The 19,904-nt window shown below is 51.7% G+C and overlaps 7 protein-coding genes across 7 annotated transcripts; 4 read left to right on the plus strand and 3 right to left on the minus strand.

Annotated features, from left to right (window-relative positions):
• Positions 1-573: 573 nt before the first annotated feature.
• On the minus strand, positions 574-2,253 carry N7468_005993 (folic acid synthesis protein; the record flags this gene model as incomplete). Its single annotated transcript, XM_058475289.1, has 4 exons — positions 574-1,558; positions 1,611-1,819; positions 1,880-2,122; positions 2,242-2,253. 4 exons carry the CDS (start codon positions 2,251-2,253, stop codon positions 574-576), a joined length of 1,449 nt encoding a protein of 482 aa, XP_058331029.1.
• A 674-nt stretch (positions 2,254-2,927) lies between these two features.
• Positions 2,928-4,214, plus strand: N7468_005994 (NAD(P)H-dependent flavin oxidoreductase; the record flags this gene model as incomplete). The annotated part of the gene is made up of 4 exons (XM_058475290.1): positions 2,928-2,940; positions 3,015-3,276; positions 3,360-3,861; positions 3,921-4,214. The coding sequence occupies 4 exons, from the start codon at positions 2,928-2,930 to the stop codon at positions 4,212-4,214; spliced, it is 1,071 nt and encodes a 356-aa protein (XP_058331030.1).
• Positions 4,215-4,997: 783 nt separating this feature from the next.
• Positions 4,998-5,459, plus strand: N7468_005995 (uncharacterized protein; the record flags this gene model as incomplete). The annotated part of the gene is made up of 1 exon (XM_058475291.1): positions 4,998-5,459. One exon carries the CDS (start codon positions 4,998-5,000, stop codon positions 5,457-5,459), a length of 462 nt encoding a protein of 153 aa, XP_058331031.1.
• A 627-nt stretch (positions 5,460-6,086) lies between these two features.
• On the plus strand, positions 6,087-7,781 carry N7468_005996 (cytosine permease; the record flags this gene model as incomplete). Its single annotated transcript, XM_058475292.1, has 3 exons — positions 6,087-6,353; positions 6,414-6,630; positions 6,685-7,781. The coding sequence occupies 3 exons, from the start codon at positions 6,087-6,089 to the stop codon at positions 7,779-7,781; spliced, it is 1,581 nt and encodes a 526-aa protein (XP_058331032.1).
• Positions 7,782-7,998: 217 nt separating this feature from the next.
• Positions 7,999-9,749, minus strand: N7468_005997 (uncharacterized protein; the record flags this gene model as incomplete). Its single annotated transcript, XM_058475293.1, has 7 exons — positions 7,999-8,783; positions 8,837-9,094; positions 9,150-9,183; positions 9,239-9,367; positions 9,440-9,470; positions 9,514-9,610; positions 9,662-9,749. Coding segments are annotated over 7 exons (1,422 nt in total), but the record flags the coding sequence as incomplete, so codon positions are not given.
• Positions 9,750-10,245: 496 nt separating this feature from the next.
• Positions 10,246-12,208, minus strand: N7468_005998 (sphingomyelin phosphodiesterase; the record flags this gene model as incomplete). The annotated part of the gene is made up of 4 exons (XM_058475294.1): positions 10,246-11,647; positions 11,688-11,980; positions 12,032-12,137; positions 12,183-12,208. The coding sequence occupies 4 exons, from the start codon at positions 12,206-12,208 to the stop codon at positions 10,246-10,248; spliced, it is 1,827 nt and encodes a 608-aa protein (XP_058331034.1).
• A 1,543-nt stretch (positions 12,209-13,751) lies between these two features.
• On the plus strand, positions 13,752-14,922 carry tif35 (translation initiation factor eIF3 core subunit g; the record flags this gene model as incomplete). Its single annotated transcript, XM_058475295.1, has 6 exons — positions 13,752-13,768; positions 13,835-14,044; positions 14,127-14,248; positions 14,317-14,528; positions 14,621-14,792; positions 14,870-14,922. 6 exons carry the CDS (start codon positions 13,752-13,754, stop codon positions 14,920-14,922), a joined length of 786 nt encoding a protein of 261 aa, XP_058331035.1.
• Between the last annotated feature and the right edge of the window lie 4,982 nt (positions 14,923-19,904).

Consider the following 19,904-nt stretch of genomic DNA (forward strand, 5'->3'; position numbering starts at 1 on the left):
CACGATATTTATCTCATTTCTCCTTCATCGCGCATCTCGCAGCAACGCACGGATGGGCTCATAATTCCCCTGGTTTATGTTCCCTTTGGATTTTCCTTTCTTCAGTTCAGATTTGGTTTATACAGAAAATTATGGATTGATAACTTCATTTTACTTTTTCGGCTGGCTTGGTCCCATCTTCCAAGAAATAAACTTGAGAGAATGCCGGTCACCTCAAATGAAGGCATAGCGCCCCCTCCCCTGGAGTTCCCTGCGAAATACCATGACTAGGAACCTTTCAAGTTGCTCCTTGGCCTTAAGAGCAGTCTGGATCTGCCACCCATTCTTGTCTTGGTATTTTAAATGCTTCGTAAATGGCTTCCCTACTTTTATAAATGCCAACGCCAAGCTTGGGCGATAGAGGTGATGCGACAACAGCTACAATATATGTTGGGGGGGGAGGAGGGGGGCGAGTACAACTCGCACATGCCAACACGTATGGCGATGGTCTGCTCTAGGTACTGATTCCCATCACTATTTCAATCCTTCTTCCACATTCATTTTTATATATCTATGGGGTTCTGCTCACTTTATCTATTGTGTGCGATATATCGCGTCTGCTACTCTGACAACCTGCCACATTTCGTGCACGTCATGAACACGGACGATATCTGCGCCTCCAGCAACACTCGCTGACACAGTAGCCCCAGTACCCCAGACACGCTCCGCGGGTGTCTTCACCCCGGTAAGATGGCCAATGAACCGTTTGCGACTCGGCCCCATCAGCCACGGTAGACACTCAAGACCTTCTGCTCCCCGGAGCTTATGTAGATCACGAAGGATTTTCAGATCGTGAGGCTGGTTTTTGGCGAAGCCGAGTCCCGGGTCAAGAATAATGCGCCATCGACGGATCCCTGCGGCTTCGGCCGCGGCGACACGGCTGCGAAGCTCGGCGCTGACTTCGGGAATAACCCCACTAGGGTACTCTGTTAACTTTGTCATGGTCTGTGGAGTTCCGCGCATGTGCATGAGGATGATGGATTTTCCGAGCCGTGCTGCGGTGGGCAGCATCTCAGGGTCCATTAGACCGGCGGATACATCGTTGATGATGTCGGCGCCAGCAGTGCAGGCTGCCTCGGCGACCGACGCGCGGTATGTGTCAATGCTGATGGCAGTGTTCGCTGCTTCAGGGATCGACGTGCGGATATGCTTGATAGCTGGCACTACTCGGGCGATCTCTTCGTCGGCGCCGACTGGTACTGAACCGGGGCGAGTGCTTTCGCCGCCAACATCAATAATTGTTGCACCTTGGGCAATGAACTTTCGGACGGTCTCTGTGAGCTGAGTCAAGTCGGTTGGAGAATGTTTACCGCCGTCTGAGAAGGAATCCGGAGTAAGGTTAAGGATAGCCATTACATGAGTGGTCCGAGTGGGGTCCGTTGCATGGAGAGATGGAAAATACGGCGCAATTGGAGTGGTCGAGACAGGCGTCGGCTCTGGTGGTGGAAGAGTTTGTAGATGCTCTTGGTATGTTCTTGTCTTTTTCTCAAGCTGCGGAGGATGCTCATGAGGAATGAGTCTTCATGTATGTCAGGGAATGACCAGCCAGAGACAAGCGCGGAAATACGTACTGACACAACGGCCGAAGAACAAAGTCCCGTTCAAGCATGAGTTTATGTGGGATATCAAGCCGCTCATGTGAGAATACTTCTTGATCGAAGAGCAAAATGTCCAGATCAATCGAGCGCGGGCCTTTATCAATCAGTTTGATTCGGCCCAAAGTATTTTCAATGGACTGGAGAGCATCCAAAAGCTCTATTGGTCCAAGAGTAGTCTCGACCTAATGCAGGTTAGCTACGCTGCAGATAGTCCTGAACGAAATAAATTCATTAGGGCTTACCTCGCACACTCCATTCATGAATGGGGCTTGGTCAAGAACATACATTGGAGCAGTCTCGAATAGCGAACTTGTTCTTTTAACTTTTATACCAGCCCGATCCATCTCCAGACAGGCTTTTTCGATCATTTCAACGCGGTCACCCAAATTGCTCCCAAGAGCAATGAATGCGCGACGAACCCGGGCACTGTTCATCTTAAAATCTAGTCGCAAGACAGAGCCTGTAGAAAAGTGCCTAGGGCAAGCCTTCGAGGTTAAAGGCGAGTTTGTAGAACTCAAATATACATTTTTTGGTCTGGTGGGGAAGACTCTCGAGTGCTTAGATGAACAATGTCCTTCGGAATCTGTCAGTGCTAAGTTCATACAGAAGGTGGCATATTGTGGCATATTGTGGCGATAAAAAATGAGCTGCAACGCGTCCCACTTTTTCCCTTTTTGGGATGAGAGCTTAAGATCGCTGCACACCATTTGGAGCACCTACTGATTTGTCCCAATGGGCTAGGTCTAGACCAGATTAGCCCAATCACTGATATTTCCTGCAGTGCAAGAGCACAACATACCGCCCAGCCCAGGACCCCTGCACAGAGGGATCATCCTGCCGCGCTGCACTCCGGGTAGTCGGCAAACACGGTAACCGAGAGGCGTGTGAAGATTGCGAGCGCAACAAGCTTCGGGCGCAACTGATACTTGCTCGAGTGGGAGCAGCATGCATGGCCATGGTGGCCAGGGCAACAGACTACAGCTGGCAACCCCAATGCAATTGAAGTGTTTGACGGGGACCAAATCGATAAGACGTGGATTACAAGCGCGTCAGGTGATGATACTATTTGCTACCTTACTGCCTTACTGCCTTGCTGCCTGAGGTCATACGATCCCCGCATTCTTCACATTATGGGGGTATGGGTGTCCACCGTGGGTTGGACCGAGGCTTTTGCTGCGCATGACAGCGCCTCAGTGACCAGCGCCTCGGTCGTCCTTTTGCTTTAAGAGCGTGTCCCCTTGCCCCAGGCTTTTCTCCTTCTTTCCCATCCCTTGCACATTTCGCGTCGACATGGCTTCTCCTCGTACGTCTAACCCGGTGATCTCTTCCCTCTAGGAACGCTTGTGTACAGCCTGTTAACCCATGTGATCGCTACAGAAGTTATCCGAACCCCGATTACTGATCTGCTCAAGATCAACCACCCAGTCCTGCTGGCTGGTATGAACGTGGCTGCTGGCCCCAAGTTGGCAGCTGCTGTTACCAATGCCGGTGGACTGGGTGTGATTGGTGGTGTTGGCTACACTCCTGAGATGCTGAAGGAGCAGATCGCCGAGCTGAAGGGGTATCTGACCGACAAGAACGCCCCCTTTGGTGTCGACCTTCTCCTTCCCCAAGTTGGTGGCAACGCCCGTAAGACTAAGTACGTACAAATGACCAGCGGATTCAGCATACTCGGAAGATTCTATAAGAAGCGGAGTGCTAACGCTGGGTTCTGCTAAACAGCTACGATTACACCAAGGGCAAGCTTAATGAGCTTATTGATATCATTATCGAGAGTGGCGCCAAGCTCTTCGTCTCTGCTGTTGGTGTGCCCCCCAAGGCGGTCGTCGACAAACTCCACGGAGCCGGCATCCTCACCATGAACATGATCGGCCACCCCAAGCACGTCAAGAAGTGCCTCGACGTTGGCGTCGACATTATTTGCGCCCAGGGCGGTGAGGGTGGTGGTCACACCGGTGACGTCCCCACCACTATTCTCATTCCCACCGTGGCCAAGTTGGTCCAGGGTCACAAGAGCCCTCTGACCGGCCAGCCCGTGCAGGTCATCGCTGCCGGTGGTCTTTACAACGGTAACTCTGTTGCCGCAGCCCTCATGCTGGGTGCTTCCGCCGTCTGGATTGGTACTCGCTTCATCCTGGCTGATGAGGCCGGTGCTCCTGCTGCTCACCAGGAGGCAGTCCGCACTGCTGGCTTCGAGGACAACATCCGTACTATCATCTTCACTGTCAGTACCCTGCAACATTGACCCTCTCGAGATTTCCCTTGTACTAATGGCTTTTATAGGGACGTCCCATGCGTGTCCGTAAGAACGACTACATCATGAACTGGGAGGAGAACCGCGCGGAGGAGATTAAGCAACTCACTGCCAAGGGTGTCATCCCGGTTGAACACGACTTCGAGAACCTCCCCGATGACGTCGATGACGACTACCTGGACAATGCTCGCCCCTTCCTGATGGGTAAGGTGTCTGCTGTTGTGAATGAGAAAAAGCCCGCCAAGGCCATTGTGGACGAACTCGTCCACGATGCTGCTGCCCTCCTCAAGAAGGGTAACAGCTATGTTGCCTCCAAGCTGTAAATAATGATCTCCCCTTCCTACCTTATATCTCTAGTTGCCCAGAGCATGCGGAGTGGCCATGTAAACGGGACCATTGGTTAACCGCCCTCACCTCGAACTTGAAATGAGAAGACTTCCGAATATATTCCCTTTCTTCCCTTGGGAGTTGGAACCGTGTAGCCTGGTAGAGGGTGGACAGAAGCTGCTACTCTTCCATGGCGAACGGGGTCCCTTGCCTCGTGCTAGTAGCAGTAGTAGCCGACTGAGCCTTCGCGGTGATTCCAGACCCGAGATTCCTCCCGACCGGAAGGCAATATTTGCGGATACGATAATGTCGGTTAGATGAACCCTGCTGACAATTGATGCGGACGACTGTCTTCTTTGTTCCACGGCTTATGGATATTTGGATAGCAGTCTGGATGAGAGTTTCTCCATAGCAGTCCCCAAGGTGTCCGATTATGCCCGAAGTGGAGCCGGCATCTCCTCCACTCCCATCCTTGCTCGTCCGAGTTATTATCAGATCGGAGGCGACCGAAGACAGCCATGCATGCCCTGGCAGTGGTTACGAGCCTCAAAGTGGACAGTGATGACGCTGGAAATCGTGATGACGCCGGACAGCCATGTGGCGTAGAACAAGGGTATGTAGGCGAGGAAAAAGCTCAACCCTGGCATTGGGACGAACTGGCTTATGAGCCTGGCATTATCGCCCGCCCCCTCAGCCAATCACGGGCAAGAGGTTGACGAGAGCTACAAATTCGTTTACATTATTAGATCTACGGGGCCCCATATGCAAGATCCGGGGTGATGACGATCGTGATCGTGACCGTGATCGCACCAATGGCGCTCGTTGCGGTGATCGCCGCCGAGGAAGTGCAGCGGGTTCAGCGGACAAGCTTTCCAGACTCCCCCGATATCTTAGGCCCCTGCATATCATCCCTGTGGCACAAGCTTAGCCTGTTTTGGCTGGCTGCCTTCCAGGCCTGGACAGTTCGCCGTTCGCCATGGGCTGGCTGCCTCTCTTTGGCTGCCTCTCTTTGCGAAGTGATGTTACGCTCTGCTGACTCTCGCAGAGTACACACATACTCTGTTTTGCCCCGACGTCCGATCATAACCCTTTTTGAGTTATGCCGTGCATCTTCCCGCAACGGCTGGCCAGTGCAGAATGACAGCTCGGGGGCATTTCGGAGAGCCCCTTGCGGGAGGTACCGTGAGAACCACAAGCAAAAAAAAAAAGAGGAAAAAGAAAAAGAGAGTAGAAAAGCTTAGCCGTGCGGATGAGGCTATCAGCAAGAGCCTGATAGGCGAACATTAGAAGAAGTAAGAGGATGACTGTTATCGCTCCGCCTCAGCGTATCAGCGCACGGGTCTTATCGGTGGCCCGACGGGCCAATCAGCGGCGTGAGCGTTTCAAGCGAGGGTTACAGAAGTCACGAAACCTGCGGACGGGCGATAAGCGGAGCCCCACTTGGCCTCCACTGTAACCCCACTGCAGCCGTCCTCATTGGCCTTTCAGCGCCCTGCGTGGAAGGCTTTCCATGCTTGTCATTTGCTTCTGGAAATTTTCTGGCTGGGTCCCACGCGACAAGCCGTATCTTAGGCCTTTTCGCCACGGAGCCCACAGAGGCTGGTCTTGGGACTATATTAGATCGTGGTCCTGCAGTGGATCTCGAAAAAAAATAAAAAGAGAACACCAGCAAAGTATGTGGATTTGGACCGGCTCCGACTCTTCCTTACTCTATTGACAATTGAATCGCCTGAGCGAGAGCTCTTCAATTGATCTCAAAAATTTGACCATTCGCGCCTCTGTGGTCACCGTTCGGTCCAGCATTATCACGGAATACTCCCTGGAGAAAAACCATTTTCACACCCAAACACATACCCATTCCATATACCATGACTTCAAAATTCAGCCTCGGGTCTCGTGGAGAGGCCGACCTCGAGAAGGCCCCTCAGGTCGAGAATAACTACGACACCAACAGCAACGAAACCCGCGATAACTTGAGCGTCAATGCCGTCCCCGGCGAGACCTTCGTGTACGGCAACTCGACTTACGCTAAGCTCCAGCGATTTGCGGGCAAATTCAACGTGGAGCAGCGTGGTATTGAGCGCGTGCCGGAGGATGAGCGGACTGATACTTCATACGTGAATATTGGCAGCATGGTGTGTTTTACAATTTTGCATTTGCTCGTGGCCCTCCCACTGACCAGGAACCAATTTTAGTGGTTGGCTGCGAACATGGTCTCTAGTTCTTTCGCCATTGGTGTGCTGGGACCCCAGACCTTCGGGCTCTCGTTTGTCGACGCCATTCTCATTTGCTTGTTCTTCAACTTGCTGGGTGTGATGAGTGTGTGCTTCTTCTCCTGCTTCGGGCCCCCATTCGGACTGCGCCAAATGGTGCTTTCGCGCTTCTGGTTCGGATGGTACGCGGTGAAGTTCAGTAAGTCGTTACATCTGGATATCCCGGATAGCGGACGCTAATCGACGTCCCTAGTTGCCATTTTGAACGTCATTGCTTGTGTCGGTTGGTCTGCTGCCAACGCCATCGTGGGTGCACAGCTTCTCAACGCTGTCAGCAGCGACGTCCCTGGATACGCCGGCATCTTGATTATCACCTTCTGCACCCTTTTCATCACCTTTGCTGGATACAAGGTGGTTCACATTTATGAGAAATTCAGTTGGATCCCAACTTGTATTGTGTTCATCATTGTTCTGGGAACATTCGCCCACTCTGGCGATTTCATCAATGTCCCCATGAACCCCGACTCCTTTTTCAGCAAGGCTGGTGGCTGCCTTTCCTTCGGCTCGACTGTCTACGGTTTCGCAACCGGCTGGACTAGCTACGCGGCCGACTACACCGTTTATCAACCCGCCGATCGCAGCCGTCGCAAGGTCTTCCTGTCCACCTGGCTCGGTCTCATTGTCCCATTGCTCTTCACCGAGTTCCTTGGTATCGCCGTCTATACCGCCACTGCCTTGAACGACGGACACAACAAGTACATGGACGGCTACCTTGCGTCCGGTAACGGTGGTCTGCTCGGCGCCGCCCTTTCCCCTCTCGGCGGATTTGGAAAGTTTTGTTTGGTTATCCTGGCTCTGTCCATCGTCGCAAACAACTGCCCCAACATCTACTCCGTCTCCCTCACCCTCCAGGTGCTGAGCCGCTACACGCAGCGTGTTCCCCGTTTCGTTTGGACCTTCTGCGCCTCCTGTGTCTCTCTCGCCATCGCCATTCCCGGTTACTCCCATTTCGAGACCGTCCTGACCAACTTCATGGACTTCATTGCTTATTGGCTGGCTATCTACACCGGGATCGCTCTGGCGGACCACATCATCTTCAAGCGCGGCTTCTCGGGCTATCGCATTGAAATCTACGATAAGCGTGAGAAGCTTCCTTGTGGCATTGCTGCCTCCATTGCCTTTGCCTTCGGTGTTGCCGGTATGGTCACTGGAATGAGTCAACCCTGGTATACCGGTCCTATTGCCGACCTCGCACAAGGTAGCGATATAGGCTTCGAACTTGGTTTTGCTTTCGCCTTTGTCATGTATTGCGCATTGCGACCGATTGAGCTTCATTACTTGCGTCGTTAATTTGGATATTTTCTGTATATAATGAATGGGAAGGAGGTTACTGGGTTTTCTTGTTTTCTAGCCTATTGACTTTTGTGTTGCATATTGAATAGCATTCATGAATAGTGAGCAAATGTATTATCTGCATTGAACTGGCCTTGCCCTGTACGTCACCAGAATGGAACGCGACAGGCACTGGTAGCTGCCATCATCGGCCTAGCCTGGCCACATCAAATCTTCAAGGCTTGACAAAAGTCAAGAAATCCTGGGAAAGATCGGTAAAGAAGCTTGCCCCCGCTACCGTCGTGGGGTGTCCAGTCTCCGTTACATTGCAAAAATCGATGAAGCTGCCTGCAGCCTTACTCTTCTTTTCAACCATGGACACATATTCGGACAGCAGGCAGCTTCTTCCGGGTCCGTCCTGGCAGTTGGGGATTGGGTAGACGGCATCATTGAGAAGCACTCTGAGATAGGTCTCCTGGCCACTCTGATGCTTGTAAGAGCCTTCACACCTCAAGTTCTCGAACGTAACAGTGCCGCGCATGGTGATAAAATGGGCCACATTATACAAATGGTCAGCTGGGATATGAGTATCCGGCAGCGGATCCTCACTCTCGAAGATCCCCATGGCGGCCGTCATCTCGGCAATTTGATTGTCGTTCAGAAAAGCCATTATCAGATTAGGCACTGCAAACTCACCACCATCTGCACTGGTTCCGGTCTGGCCGGGCCCCTTTTCAAGCAGGGACAGCAGGCTTTGCAGGAACGGCAAGAAGAGCTTGCTGGCCGGCCCGTCAGAGCCGGGCCCTACACTGTAATAGTAGCTCAGGTCCTGCGAATAGGCGTAGTTGCGAAGTTCGTCCTCGGTGAAAACATTGCACCACGGGCTCAAGCGGCCAGTGATCTGGCTCTCGAAGGCGCACAGATATGGAAAGAATGTGATGTCTGACTCGGTGAAGGTAAGGTTTCCGCTGACAAGGTTATTGAGACGCTTCACCGTTTTGGGAGTCCATGTAGCGTCCCCTAGATTTATATTTTCAGATATGATAAATATGCAAGCTTCGGATGATACTCACAGTTTGTAACATTATTCCGCCCACTGGACGTTGCGGCGGCTTTGGGACACGCATCAGAAGGCCCGAGAGAGTTGCCTATGGCATTGACAGAGCCTGTACTGTTCACACTGACGACGGTCCCATATTCATCTGCAAACTCGTACAGATAGCCATCGACGAAAGCACGAGCCGTTTGGACGACTCGCGACTCGTTGATAGGGAACGCATATTGGTTGGCCCATACGTAGAACGGGTTTCCATCCTCATAGAAGTCCGGGTCTAGTATCCATCAGTCCCTGCAAGGGCCGGGCTGTAAGGTGGGCAGCTTGCTTACATCGCGCACGAAGCTGGTATCCAAGATCATGAGCCTAGAAGCTTTTAGCCTGATATCATCATAATCAAAGATGGGAGAGGCCCACATACCTCTTTCCAGCCGGTCATGGATTCCTGCGCTATTTGCAGCGTCGGATTTGTCAAGGCCGGTTTCCAATCTGGGATGAAGCGGAGGGATCCGCGGGCCTGAAATCCCTCTTCTTTGACTGCAGCTTGGATCTGTTCGGAAAAGTGAGTAGTAGTCCGAGAGGATAGTCGGGTACTTTTACGGACTTTTTCTTGGATACTAACCCAGGCATTGTATGAGCCGGTATCAGGGAATCTGGTGTGGTCAGCAGATTATTCGGGCATGCCCCCTGGGGAACAAGTTGGAGTACCTGCTACCATGTCTAACGACATACGCAGCTTGCTGGACGGTGCATTGAGCTGGTACCCCGTTATCTATACCATTCACGTTCGGGCCTAGGAAATGTTAGAGTCTTTCCTTCCTTATCAATTGACATGGCGACTGACCCGCAAAATAAGGAGTATTTCCCCCAGAAAAGCGCAAGGGGTTCTGAGAAGTGCTACTGCCGGGGAAGTCGAGATCATTCCGCAGGAGCTAGGACAGCACCATGAGCCGCAGCCGTGGCTAACAGCAGAGAAAATATGCTCTTGATCTGGAAGGTAGCCATGTGAGCCTTGTGAGTCAAATGCCTGTCAGCTCAAGTGTACAACATTATATTCAGACTCGGATGGAGCATTTATAGTTAAGTGATCGGAGTGTTTTAGCTCCTCACTAGCGTCTGCGAGGAGGAAAGGCATACAAACCTATGCTTAGCCCACGTGCCAAATGCCGCAAGTCCAGATTTAACCGAGATGAGGCTATTCCATCCTGGAAACTCCTTGGCTTGTCTCTGATTTGCGATTTGGCTGGATCGCTCTGAAGAATGCGGGTGAACCCGCGAAACAATTGCCTTGCCAGACCTAGCCAGTCCTATATGGGCCCACATAGCTAAAATAATCTCTCATGTCAAACGCTGGCTCAAAAAAAAAAAAGATAAAATAAAATAAAAAACACAATAAAATAAAAAAAATAAAAATAAAAATAAAAACCACTATGATAACGTAGAATTCACTGAAGCATCCAGGAAGCTCGAGCCCAGCTTCTCGGCAGCCTTACCAATCGCCTCCACGGCGCCCTCAAAGTTCGAAAACATGACTCCGATAACCGACTCTCCACAAGTACTCTGCTGGTGCAATGCGGCCCCGGACGTTGATCGCTTGGCCCTCTTGAAGTTGATTCCCGGAGTAATTTCTACACAATTATACTGCGACTCGGCCGCACGGAGCTGGCAAATCTCGCCTGTCTTACAATCACCTATACAAGAGCTGTAGTCCCATCCGCGAGTCTTTCTGGCGACGTAATCCTGGAAAGCGGTATCGTTCTTCTCAAACAACGTAGTCACGTTGTGCCAGAACTCCGGCGTCAATTCAGCCGCACTGTCGGTAATGGCTGGTGAAAGAAGAGACCCGTATGCCTCTTTCGCAGAGTAGTACTTTTCCCAAGTTGGGTTGGTTTGGTAGGTTGAGCTCGACATGTTTGCGATGTAGACTGTGAAATCCAGGATGCCAAAGGTCACAGGATCCACAGAGTACACGCGGAAAGTAGGATTACCAGACGTAGGAGTCAAGGCCGGGGCAATATACGACATCATAGTAGCCGTATCGGCAGAAGGACTCGAGTTATCAGCATAAGCAATCTCAAATTCGTCCTTGTGAGTGTGACCGTAGAAACATGCCGCAATAGTTGCTTCGTAGCGTTGGATAATCTGGTTGAAATAGCTCGAGCCATCATGGAATGCATCGCTTGCGCCCATAGGCATGTGGCCCATCAACCAGACCCGCTCACCAGCAGACTCTGCGGCGTCAAGTTCATTGACCAACCATGCAAGCTGTCCGCTGGGGTCGGGCGCCATTGTTTTCTCGTACAGCCAGAAATTCTCCTTGTAGTAGAGCTGGGTGTTGAAGGAGATCAATTTGAGGTTTCCGCCGGGGTATTTTACAGAATAGGCGCCGTAGTGTTTGACGGCTGCTGCGGTCGTAGGGCCAATCCACTGGGTCCAGTCAGACGCAAGGGTGTCGTAGACCCATTGGCTTGAGATAGTGGTCTCGACATCGGCTGGCGGGAATGAATTCACTGGCGCGGCGTCGTGGTTTCCAACTACACCGTAGACCGTGTGTAGGTAAGATGGCATGCGAGTGCTGAATGCATCGTTCAGATCGTTGGTCACTTCGGTTTCGTTGACCAGCCAGACAGCTCCTTCAACGACATCACCGGTGAAAATGCTGAATGCCGCGTCAGAGGCAAAACTTTGGATCGCTTTGTACATGCTCTCCTCGAGGTCTACAGGTGAGTCGCATTTATTGTTTCCGAACGGTCCGGCAGGGTAGCTGGTATTTCCCGGGGCATCGCTTGATGTGTATGGGCGGCAACAGATATTTTTGGTGCAGTTGTAGCTGTCAGTCCGGTCAGTATTGTAGCGCGCAGGTTTCAGACTTGACAGTGCTCGTACTTGGCTCCCTCCTCGTAGGAAAGGTCGACGTGGATGTCGCTGAAATGAACAACTTGAATAGGCGTTTCTCCGCTCGGGCAGGTCGAGTCGCATTCGCTGGCTTATCGGACGGGAATTGCACTGTATATTCAGTTATGTCAGGGTAGTCGCATAGCCCAAAGATGGTGCCGCAGAAGAGGGTTGATGTGTGAGATGGAATGACCATGTTGCGAAGGTCGTGAGCCAATATAGGACCTTCTCTGGAAATAGCACCTTCACAGACATCTTTGTCTTCAGCCTAGGAAGGATCAGCAACTCGAGCGTCGAAGATTTTCTGAGACTCACTTACGCCAACCAAGACGCAAACATCAGTTATAACCTCGACGAAGTCGTCGTTCCCAAGATGAGCTAAGACTTGAAGTACCAGAAGGAGGGACTGCATGGTGAAGTCAGTACTTCCAGCGCTTATTTGATGAGTGGCCGATGCATCTCACACCCACCTCGCAAGCTGTACAGGTGACTGCATTTTCAATATCTTTCAAAATATCACTAACAGTGCTTCTCTTGGACAATGCATTGCTCTGGGACGCGAATGCGGATCCAAGAAGCCCCGTCAGAAAAATCCAAGGTAGAAAAAGCATTGCCCCTGCTTCAAAGGTGAAACCGCTTGAATATGTTGAGCTGTCGAGCAGTGGCAGTGTAAGCTCCCGTACCGCGATTTCTGGGGCTCCTTATATGCTCTCACTTGAACCAAACGTAACCCGGACTCAAGCCGGAAATCCGACAAGAATTCTGCAGGGGAACCGAAGGCTCCAGGCACGTTTTGATGTCTTTGGTAATGATTGACCATCCTTAAGCGAAGTGGAGCATGCGGAGCTGAATCGATCGTCGGCATAACGACCTTGCCAGGTCTCCTTATTTGCCGCCAGCGGACTCATCTCCAATCGGGACAGACCAGGTGGTTCGTCAGCTGCTGATTTAGCCGGGAACTAAAACATATTAGAACACCAGCTATCCCTCCTGGAGACGGGAGCCAAGCATCGGCGATATTGCCCCTTTTGACTATCGATCGCCTCGCTAAAGTATCCATCTCTAAAGTATCCATCGCTACAGTATCCGCGAAACTATGGTGGATGTAACTCGACTCGTGAGTCACAAATTCAGCCGTAATGAGGTAAACACTTGGTAGACGACAAACAAGCTTGAAGACCACAAGCATAATTTCATACTCGACTATGAAATCTTTCGGTCTCCAGCTACAATGAAGACAGTAAGGGATTCTGACACGTCCATCGAGTCATTATTCTTACAAACTTGTCTAGGGACTGGGAAAAGGAAGGACAGAACGAGGGTCCGAGATATGTTTTCGTGGCAAGCTCAACTTGGTTTAAAGATTCTAATTATACGAGAAATTGACACCAAAGAGGTGTACGTTTATCCATCAAAAGTTGGGCACAAAATTGAATTAAACCCCGGCAGGGAAGATTCTATGAATATCGCAAAATCGGAGGAGTTTGATGCGGATGCGGTGCGCACGTTATGCCATTAAGACGGCCAGGAGGGAAGCTACTTGGACATAGCGGGTAAATCAGGTCTTCGCATTGAATTGGAACCTGATGGCTTCAAAAATTATATAGTGGATATGGATTGCTCTCCGGTAAAAGCCGCCCCCTACTCCCATCCTGGTGATAATGTCCTTTCGATTTCACCGCCTTATTCTGCCATAGGTGTCCATATCTGCCTTAGTTTCCTGGATTATCGAGATCTCATGTCCTAGTCCGAGTGAAGTGTTCAGAGCCCTGTCTTCTTGAAATATGGTACTCAGCTTTGACTTCCAGCTAGACGGATTTCCGTAGAACACAATCATAAACAACCCGAGTCATCGCAATCTTGTATATTTTTTATAGATAGCCGAGCGGGGCTTGCTATCTGCCCTGGTTGGCCACACCAGCCACAGCACACAGAGCTGCGCCACAGAAAAATCACCCGCGAATGAAATCCACAACGGACTCGCCTGTAAAAGAATTCCCGGAAATTCATCTGTTGCCGCAACACATATCTGCCACACCATGTCTCGACTCGGGAAGTGAGTGTAGACCCTTCAGGACGCGCTCGATACAAGAGCTTTTTCTAACCCTCCGATTTTTTGTAGCCATGCCGACTGGGCAGACGATGAGGAATTCGATGACCCCTCCGCGCTCCCCGCGCAACAAGTGATCGAGAACAAGGATGGCACCAAGACCGTCATCTCCTACCGCTTCAACGATGACAACAAGAAAGTGAAGGTCTCTCGCCGCATCAAGACCACCGTCCAGCGCGAGCATGTCAACCCCCAGATGGCCGAGCGCCGATCGTGGCCCAAGTTCGGCCTCGAGAAGGGTCACCCCCCCCGGCCCAACCTTCGATACCACCTCTGTCGGCGAGAACATTGTTTTTCGACCAAGCACTAATTGGAAGGTGCAGGCCCAGGAGGCTGAGAAGGAAGGCGGAGAGAAGGGCAGCATGAAGGACCAGCTCAAGGACAAGAAAGTCAAGTGTCGTATCTGTAACGGAGAGCACTTTACTGGTGAGTTTCGATCGCGCGGAAGGCGAAAATCTTTGGAGGGTTGCTGACCGTATGACTCTTTTCTTTAGCTCGCTGTCCCTACAAGGACACTATGGCTCCTGTCGAGGAGCCAACCGGTGGTGCTGGTGTGGAAATGGACGACGAGAAGGCCGGTGGTTTGGGTGCCGGTTCTTCCAGCTACGTGCCACCTCACCTGCGTGGCAAGGCTGGTGCTGCTGGCGGCGAAAAGATGGGCGGTCGGTTCGAGAAAGACGATCTCGCGACTCTGCGTGTCACAAACGTACGTTCGATACAATCTACCCGCGCTATATCGGGCACTTTGCGCGTCCGCACTACCGTGATTCGCTTGCTAATCTCATTCTCAACGAGCAGGTCAGCGAGTTGGCAGAGGAAAACGAGTTACGGGATCTTTTCGAGCGCTTCGGCCGTGTCACCAGAGTCTTCCTTGCTCGGGACAGAGAAACCCAGAGAGCCAAGGGCTTTGCTTTCATCAGTTATGCGGACCGGGGCGATGCTCAACTTGCTTGCGACAAAATGGACGGCTGTAAGCTTCCTTTCCCCTTGCATCCAATGTCGAGTTGGGCATAGCCATGATCACATTCAACTAACCTTTCTCTCCAGTCGGTTACCGCCACCTTATTCTCCGCGTCGAATTCGCCAAGCGCTCTACTTAAAATTATTTCGCTTTCTTATTCATGACATGACCGATGCCTCATTTCCTTCTTCTCCTTTTCAGACAGGCTTTCACCTCCTCTATGCCTTTGTACCGTATGATCGATAACGATGATTTTAAAAGAGACTCCATGTCAGATACTTACACTCGTCCGTCCATACAAAAAAAGCAATGGTTTTAGAGATTCCTGCGCGATCTCCTTCCCCCCTTCAAAGGCAAGCTTCTGGCTCCAAGGGAAATCAGATTGTAGTAGCCTTGCCACATAGCTATAGTGAGCTGCCATAGTGAGCTCTCCGGCACCGGCGCCCCTTGTGCAACGCAAACGCTACTTTTCCCCGGTACTTTAGGTTCGGACGCCTGGTTTGTTGCTTCTGAATTTGTATCTGGGAAGTCCTTCGGGTTTTGGATCGGTTGCTTTTTAATTACCTGTAAGATGGTATGCTAATAGCGGTCGACCCGGTATGCCTGACATGTGGTCTCTGATTAAAGTATAGTAAATTGGCAGTATATCCACCGCTGGTTTTTCTCCCCGGTAACTAGGATTTCTGGTAATTTGCAACAATATGCTCATGTCTCCACAGGTGCATGCTGCCCGATACCCCAAATGGAAATTAGAGCCCCCAGGAACCCCTGTCACGCAGCCCGGATATGATTCATGCGCCGCCCCCAAAACCTACTTTTATTTATACCTCTCCAGGGCTAGAGGTTCTTTGCTGCCTCAGATGGACTCACAGGCCCCCAGACGTAAGAATCGACAGGAAATTAGGTTTCGCCTTCCACCTATAGGACGCGTCAATGCTCGGCCGAAGTCATGAGAAGATTGCTGCGCCTAATGCCTGCCCAGCGCCATCTCTATCCGGATCACAGATCCTGCCACTCAGCTGCAACGACATAGATCTAGATCTCTGGCAGCCGGAGCTACTACTCACTGTACACAGAAAACGTCTTTGCGAAATTTCCCGAAACCAAATTGGGTTGCGTTTGCGTCGCACCCGCAATTCTTGTCCAGTGTATCGAGTATGTGAAGACACTTTTCAGTCACAAAAAAACTCTGTTACCAGGCCCAACCCCCAAGCGCCCTCTCATCCCTAGCAGTTTTGGGGAAACGCCCAGATACGCCTCTGCATCGCTACAGGGATCAACGCCTGTCAGCCGAAGCTCATGTTGCTTTCTTGCCCCCAGTTGCCCCTGATCATCATTCCTGTCAGTCCTCCCTTGCTACTCTTGATATGACTAGACCGCAGAACTCTGCGATGCGGCCCCCACGGCGGCATACAGTTTCACAACCCTCCCCCGACACATGTGAAAGGCGTTCGTGACTTCCCGAAGTCCTAGTGGCATTGCATTGCAGGAGACCAAGCGTCATATCAGGCAGGTGCTGTGATCGTGGGACGGGGGACTGCTAGATAATCGATCAGAACAGGCATCTCCTCATGCATGCTTCTCACGAAGGCATCATCTCTGTCGGCTTCATGCCGATGGCCAGGATCATGGAGTTCTGAGTCTTTCATTCTGTGCGACTGGGAGTCGTCTCCGGGTTGGCCACGCGGTCTCCAGGGATGGCAGTCAATGGCCCAGGCGGATCGCCACGGTGTCAAGAAAGAAACAAAGACATTATCAGCAGAGAGAAAAACACACACCAAAAAAATAAAAATAAAAAAAAACTTAAAGTTTCTATTGGGAAGCGGAAAGATACATGAAAAATAGAATAACATGAAATAATAAAACTTTAAGCCAAGACGTTGGCTCCCTGTTGATGATTGCCCGAAGTAGATGAAGTATGTCTCTAAATGGCCTGCCATCCTCCATGCCGGCAAAAGTATAATGCGCCGCCTGACGATCTTCGCGTTGAGGGCTTGTCCAGCGGTCCAATGGTAAATATGGCTCATTCTTCCGCTGCCATCCCGATTTCGTTTGAAGGGAATCCTGGATACCCTGCCCTCTTTTGCCTCATCAATGTATGGCGTATTCTCGGTCTCTGCGTGGCTTGGAGTGGGAACGATGGTGATACTCATCACTGTGGTACGATCCGCCCCCGCTGTTTGAAAATACCAGTTTGATCATGATTCAAGATAGCTGGACGATCGGAGTTGCCAAATGAGAGGCATGGTCAAGTGCTCGATGTGGCTTTTTTTTTCTTCGTCGAGCACATGATCCGTAGTCCTTGTGACGGTCCAAGGATCCTCGCTTCCGCAAGACCAGCGATATTTAGAAAGCCGGCAATTGAAGCCTGTAGCGCCGCAACATTGCCGTCAATTTTTCACAATCCGTGATACGAGGCAATAGACCGCAAGCCCTTGTGTCCGGTTGAAGAAATACATCCGGGCTGGTTCACGGAACGGCCAGCTTAAGCCAATCAGCGGAGGTTCTTGACGGGCGCTCCCGACATAGAAGAGGTTCCAAATCTAGACGACCCAGCGGAATTAACAGACCGTTATTATGATCTTCGTCCCTCACAGATCAACGGGCAACTTCTGGTACCGCTGTGGAGCACCTCCCCGGTGATCGTTTTGAACCCCCAAAGTCTAACTGCGTCCTTTGATCCATGGGTCCTGGAAATGCCACGAACCCACATCCATCTCCCTCAACAGCTTTTACCCCCCCCGGTCTCCGATGGGGCGTTTTCCTTCCGGGGGAGGCAAAGCTGATCCGAGCAGACCCAGGCAAAAGCGAATGCCCTAGACCAGGATTCTGAAGGCCATGGCGTCAGTCTATTGGCCGCGGATCCACCAGGGAGAGCTAGGAGGGCAATGATCCTAGAACAACGGGCATAATCCAGCTGGAGGTCGCGGAACATGGGAATGCCGCCAAATCGAGAAAAAGAAAATATCCAATATCCATATCTAGATTCTCCCAGGACCTGACGGGGCTGCCGATAATGCGCCCAATGTCCTCGCCAATGGCTCGCACTGACTCGCAATAACTCGCCACCGTCTGCGCCCGGGAAGTCAAACCAGTCCCTATCTGCTGCGCCTGGCAGTGCAATCCTGACGTGGGCGGTCCCGGGTGGGGATTAGGTTATTTCGAGATGTTGCGATACACCCGTACATATACTTCCTTTTCGTTTTTAGTTTCTTTTTTTTTTCTCTCCTTGGCCCATCTTCCATCTCTGACCGTTGCAGTCCGAGCCAAGACCTTTCTCTCTTCCCTGCCACAATCTAGCCATCCGGGTGCAACCCGGGAATGGACGGGAATTTGGCCCGAGGCGATTGCAAAGGCGGTCAAGTTGCACAATGTAATTTTATTCTCCGTGTCTCCAAAGCAGGACCTTTTGCTCATCGATACCCCGGCATCATCGAGCACATTACCTGGGCGAGACATGTCCATAGGAATGCCGAGGCACGTGCCCACGAGCAACCCTGGTTGGCGGTCCACATGCGCGAGAGAGGCGAAATTTGAAAAGGATGGGGACGCTTTCTCCCTGGATAAAGGCGGGACTTGTCTCAGGGAGCCATGCAACGTCAAAACCCCCCAACCTCTAGTCCCGGGGGATTTGCGCGGACCGAACCATGGATTCGCTGCGTTCATGCAGGCAGGGAGCTATATAGTTCTTTCACGGGTAGGAAACTCAAAACCCCTCCTCTGCACGAGTCGAGGTACCTGCAGAGGAGGAACCGGCGGGAGAAAGAGAGGGAGAACATGCCAGTCCCTCCTAGTCGGGTCATTCCCTATGGTTCCCCTTCATGTAGTTATATCCCATAGTGTGTGATAATGTCCGCGTAAGGCAGATGTGATAGCGTCTTGAGTGGAGTCGCCGGTGGGAACCCCCCTCCCCTCCGTCGGGAGGATCGATCTCGACACCCGAGGACGTGGGTCTTGGACATGAGGAGCTTCAGAGGTTCAATAGGTCGAAAGCGAAAGAGGAGAGGATGGACAGAGATAACCCGATTTCCTCGTACAGTTCTGATCAGAGCAAAGGAGTAGGCCATGGGGGAAAGTACCTTTTTTCCGTTTTGTGAGGGTGGAACCCCCGCACTATTAATTTCCATCTCGTACTTGACCGCTGCCTAGACCTCCCTCTATGGGCCGGAGTATTCATCCCCACATCCTTCAAGCCCTAAAAAAAGCCTCCCTAAAGCTCCGCGATCCAGAATCCTAAGGAGCCAGACTCCAGGTTCCAGACTCTTTGTCTCTTTGTTTTCTCTTCTCCCCCGCCGGAACAGGTAAAAGCCCCGGACCAAAACCCCCCCTCAACTTTCCCCTCTTCAACGGATGATCTGCCGCCAACCCCAAGTCCCCTACTGATTAGGTTTGAGCCCGAATCGGGCTGATCGGAAGGGAAATGCAGAAGATGCCGAGTTTGGGACCATCACACCAAATCACATCCCCCTGGTGGTCCGTGGGGAGGTGGAAGGCACCTGCACAACATACTATTTGCGCTTCAGCACCGTCATCCAGAGGTTCCAGTCTCCCATGTACCGATCCAGGCATTTGATGCACCAATCATCTCTCACCGGGTACTCCAGCTGCCCCTCATCGCCTGCCATCTGGCCCAGTTAGTGCGCTGCAAGAGAGCCGATCTTCCCAGGAGCTAATGCAGCTTCGACGAACACGATCCGGGCGGGACGGTCGTAGATGGGAAAGGATCTGCGCTTTTCGTCAGGTTCTCCCCTTGCACGGCACCGCCGTCCATGATCCTGTGATTTGAAGATGTCATAACCCCTCGGTCTCTCCGAAGAGAGGGGAAAAAAAATAGTGGTGGACCAGTGGGGCTACAAAGTTCATTCTGGAAGAAGCTATCGGGTACGGACCGCCCACCATCCTTCCCGCTGCAACTACTTTTTGGCGGCCTGGAAGGTGGGTCCTTTTTCCCAAACAGATGGAGACTTGGGGGGCTTTATTTGAGCATGGTTAGCAGTCTAGGACCCTGCGCAGTATTGGCATACTGCGTAGATTACGCTACAGCCTCGAGCGCTACAGGCCCGTCTGGGGCTTTGCCCCTCGTTGGGTCCTGGCCTTTCCTCTTTCCCCCCACCCTCCGCG

This window comes from Penicillium chermesinum, assembly GCF_028974085.1.
Source record: "Penicillium chermesinum strain IBT 19713 chromosome Unknown utg000004l:1.0-3345178.0:1.0-3348027.0, whole genome shotgun sequence".
Taxonomy (NCBI): domain Eukaryota; kingdom Fungi; phylum Ascomycota; class Eurotiomycetes; order Eurotiales; family Aspergillaceae; genus Penicillium; species Penicillium chermesinum.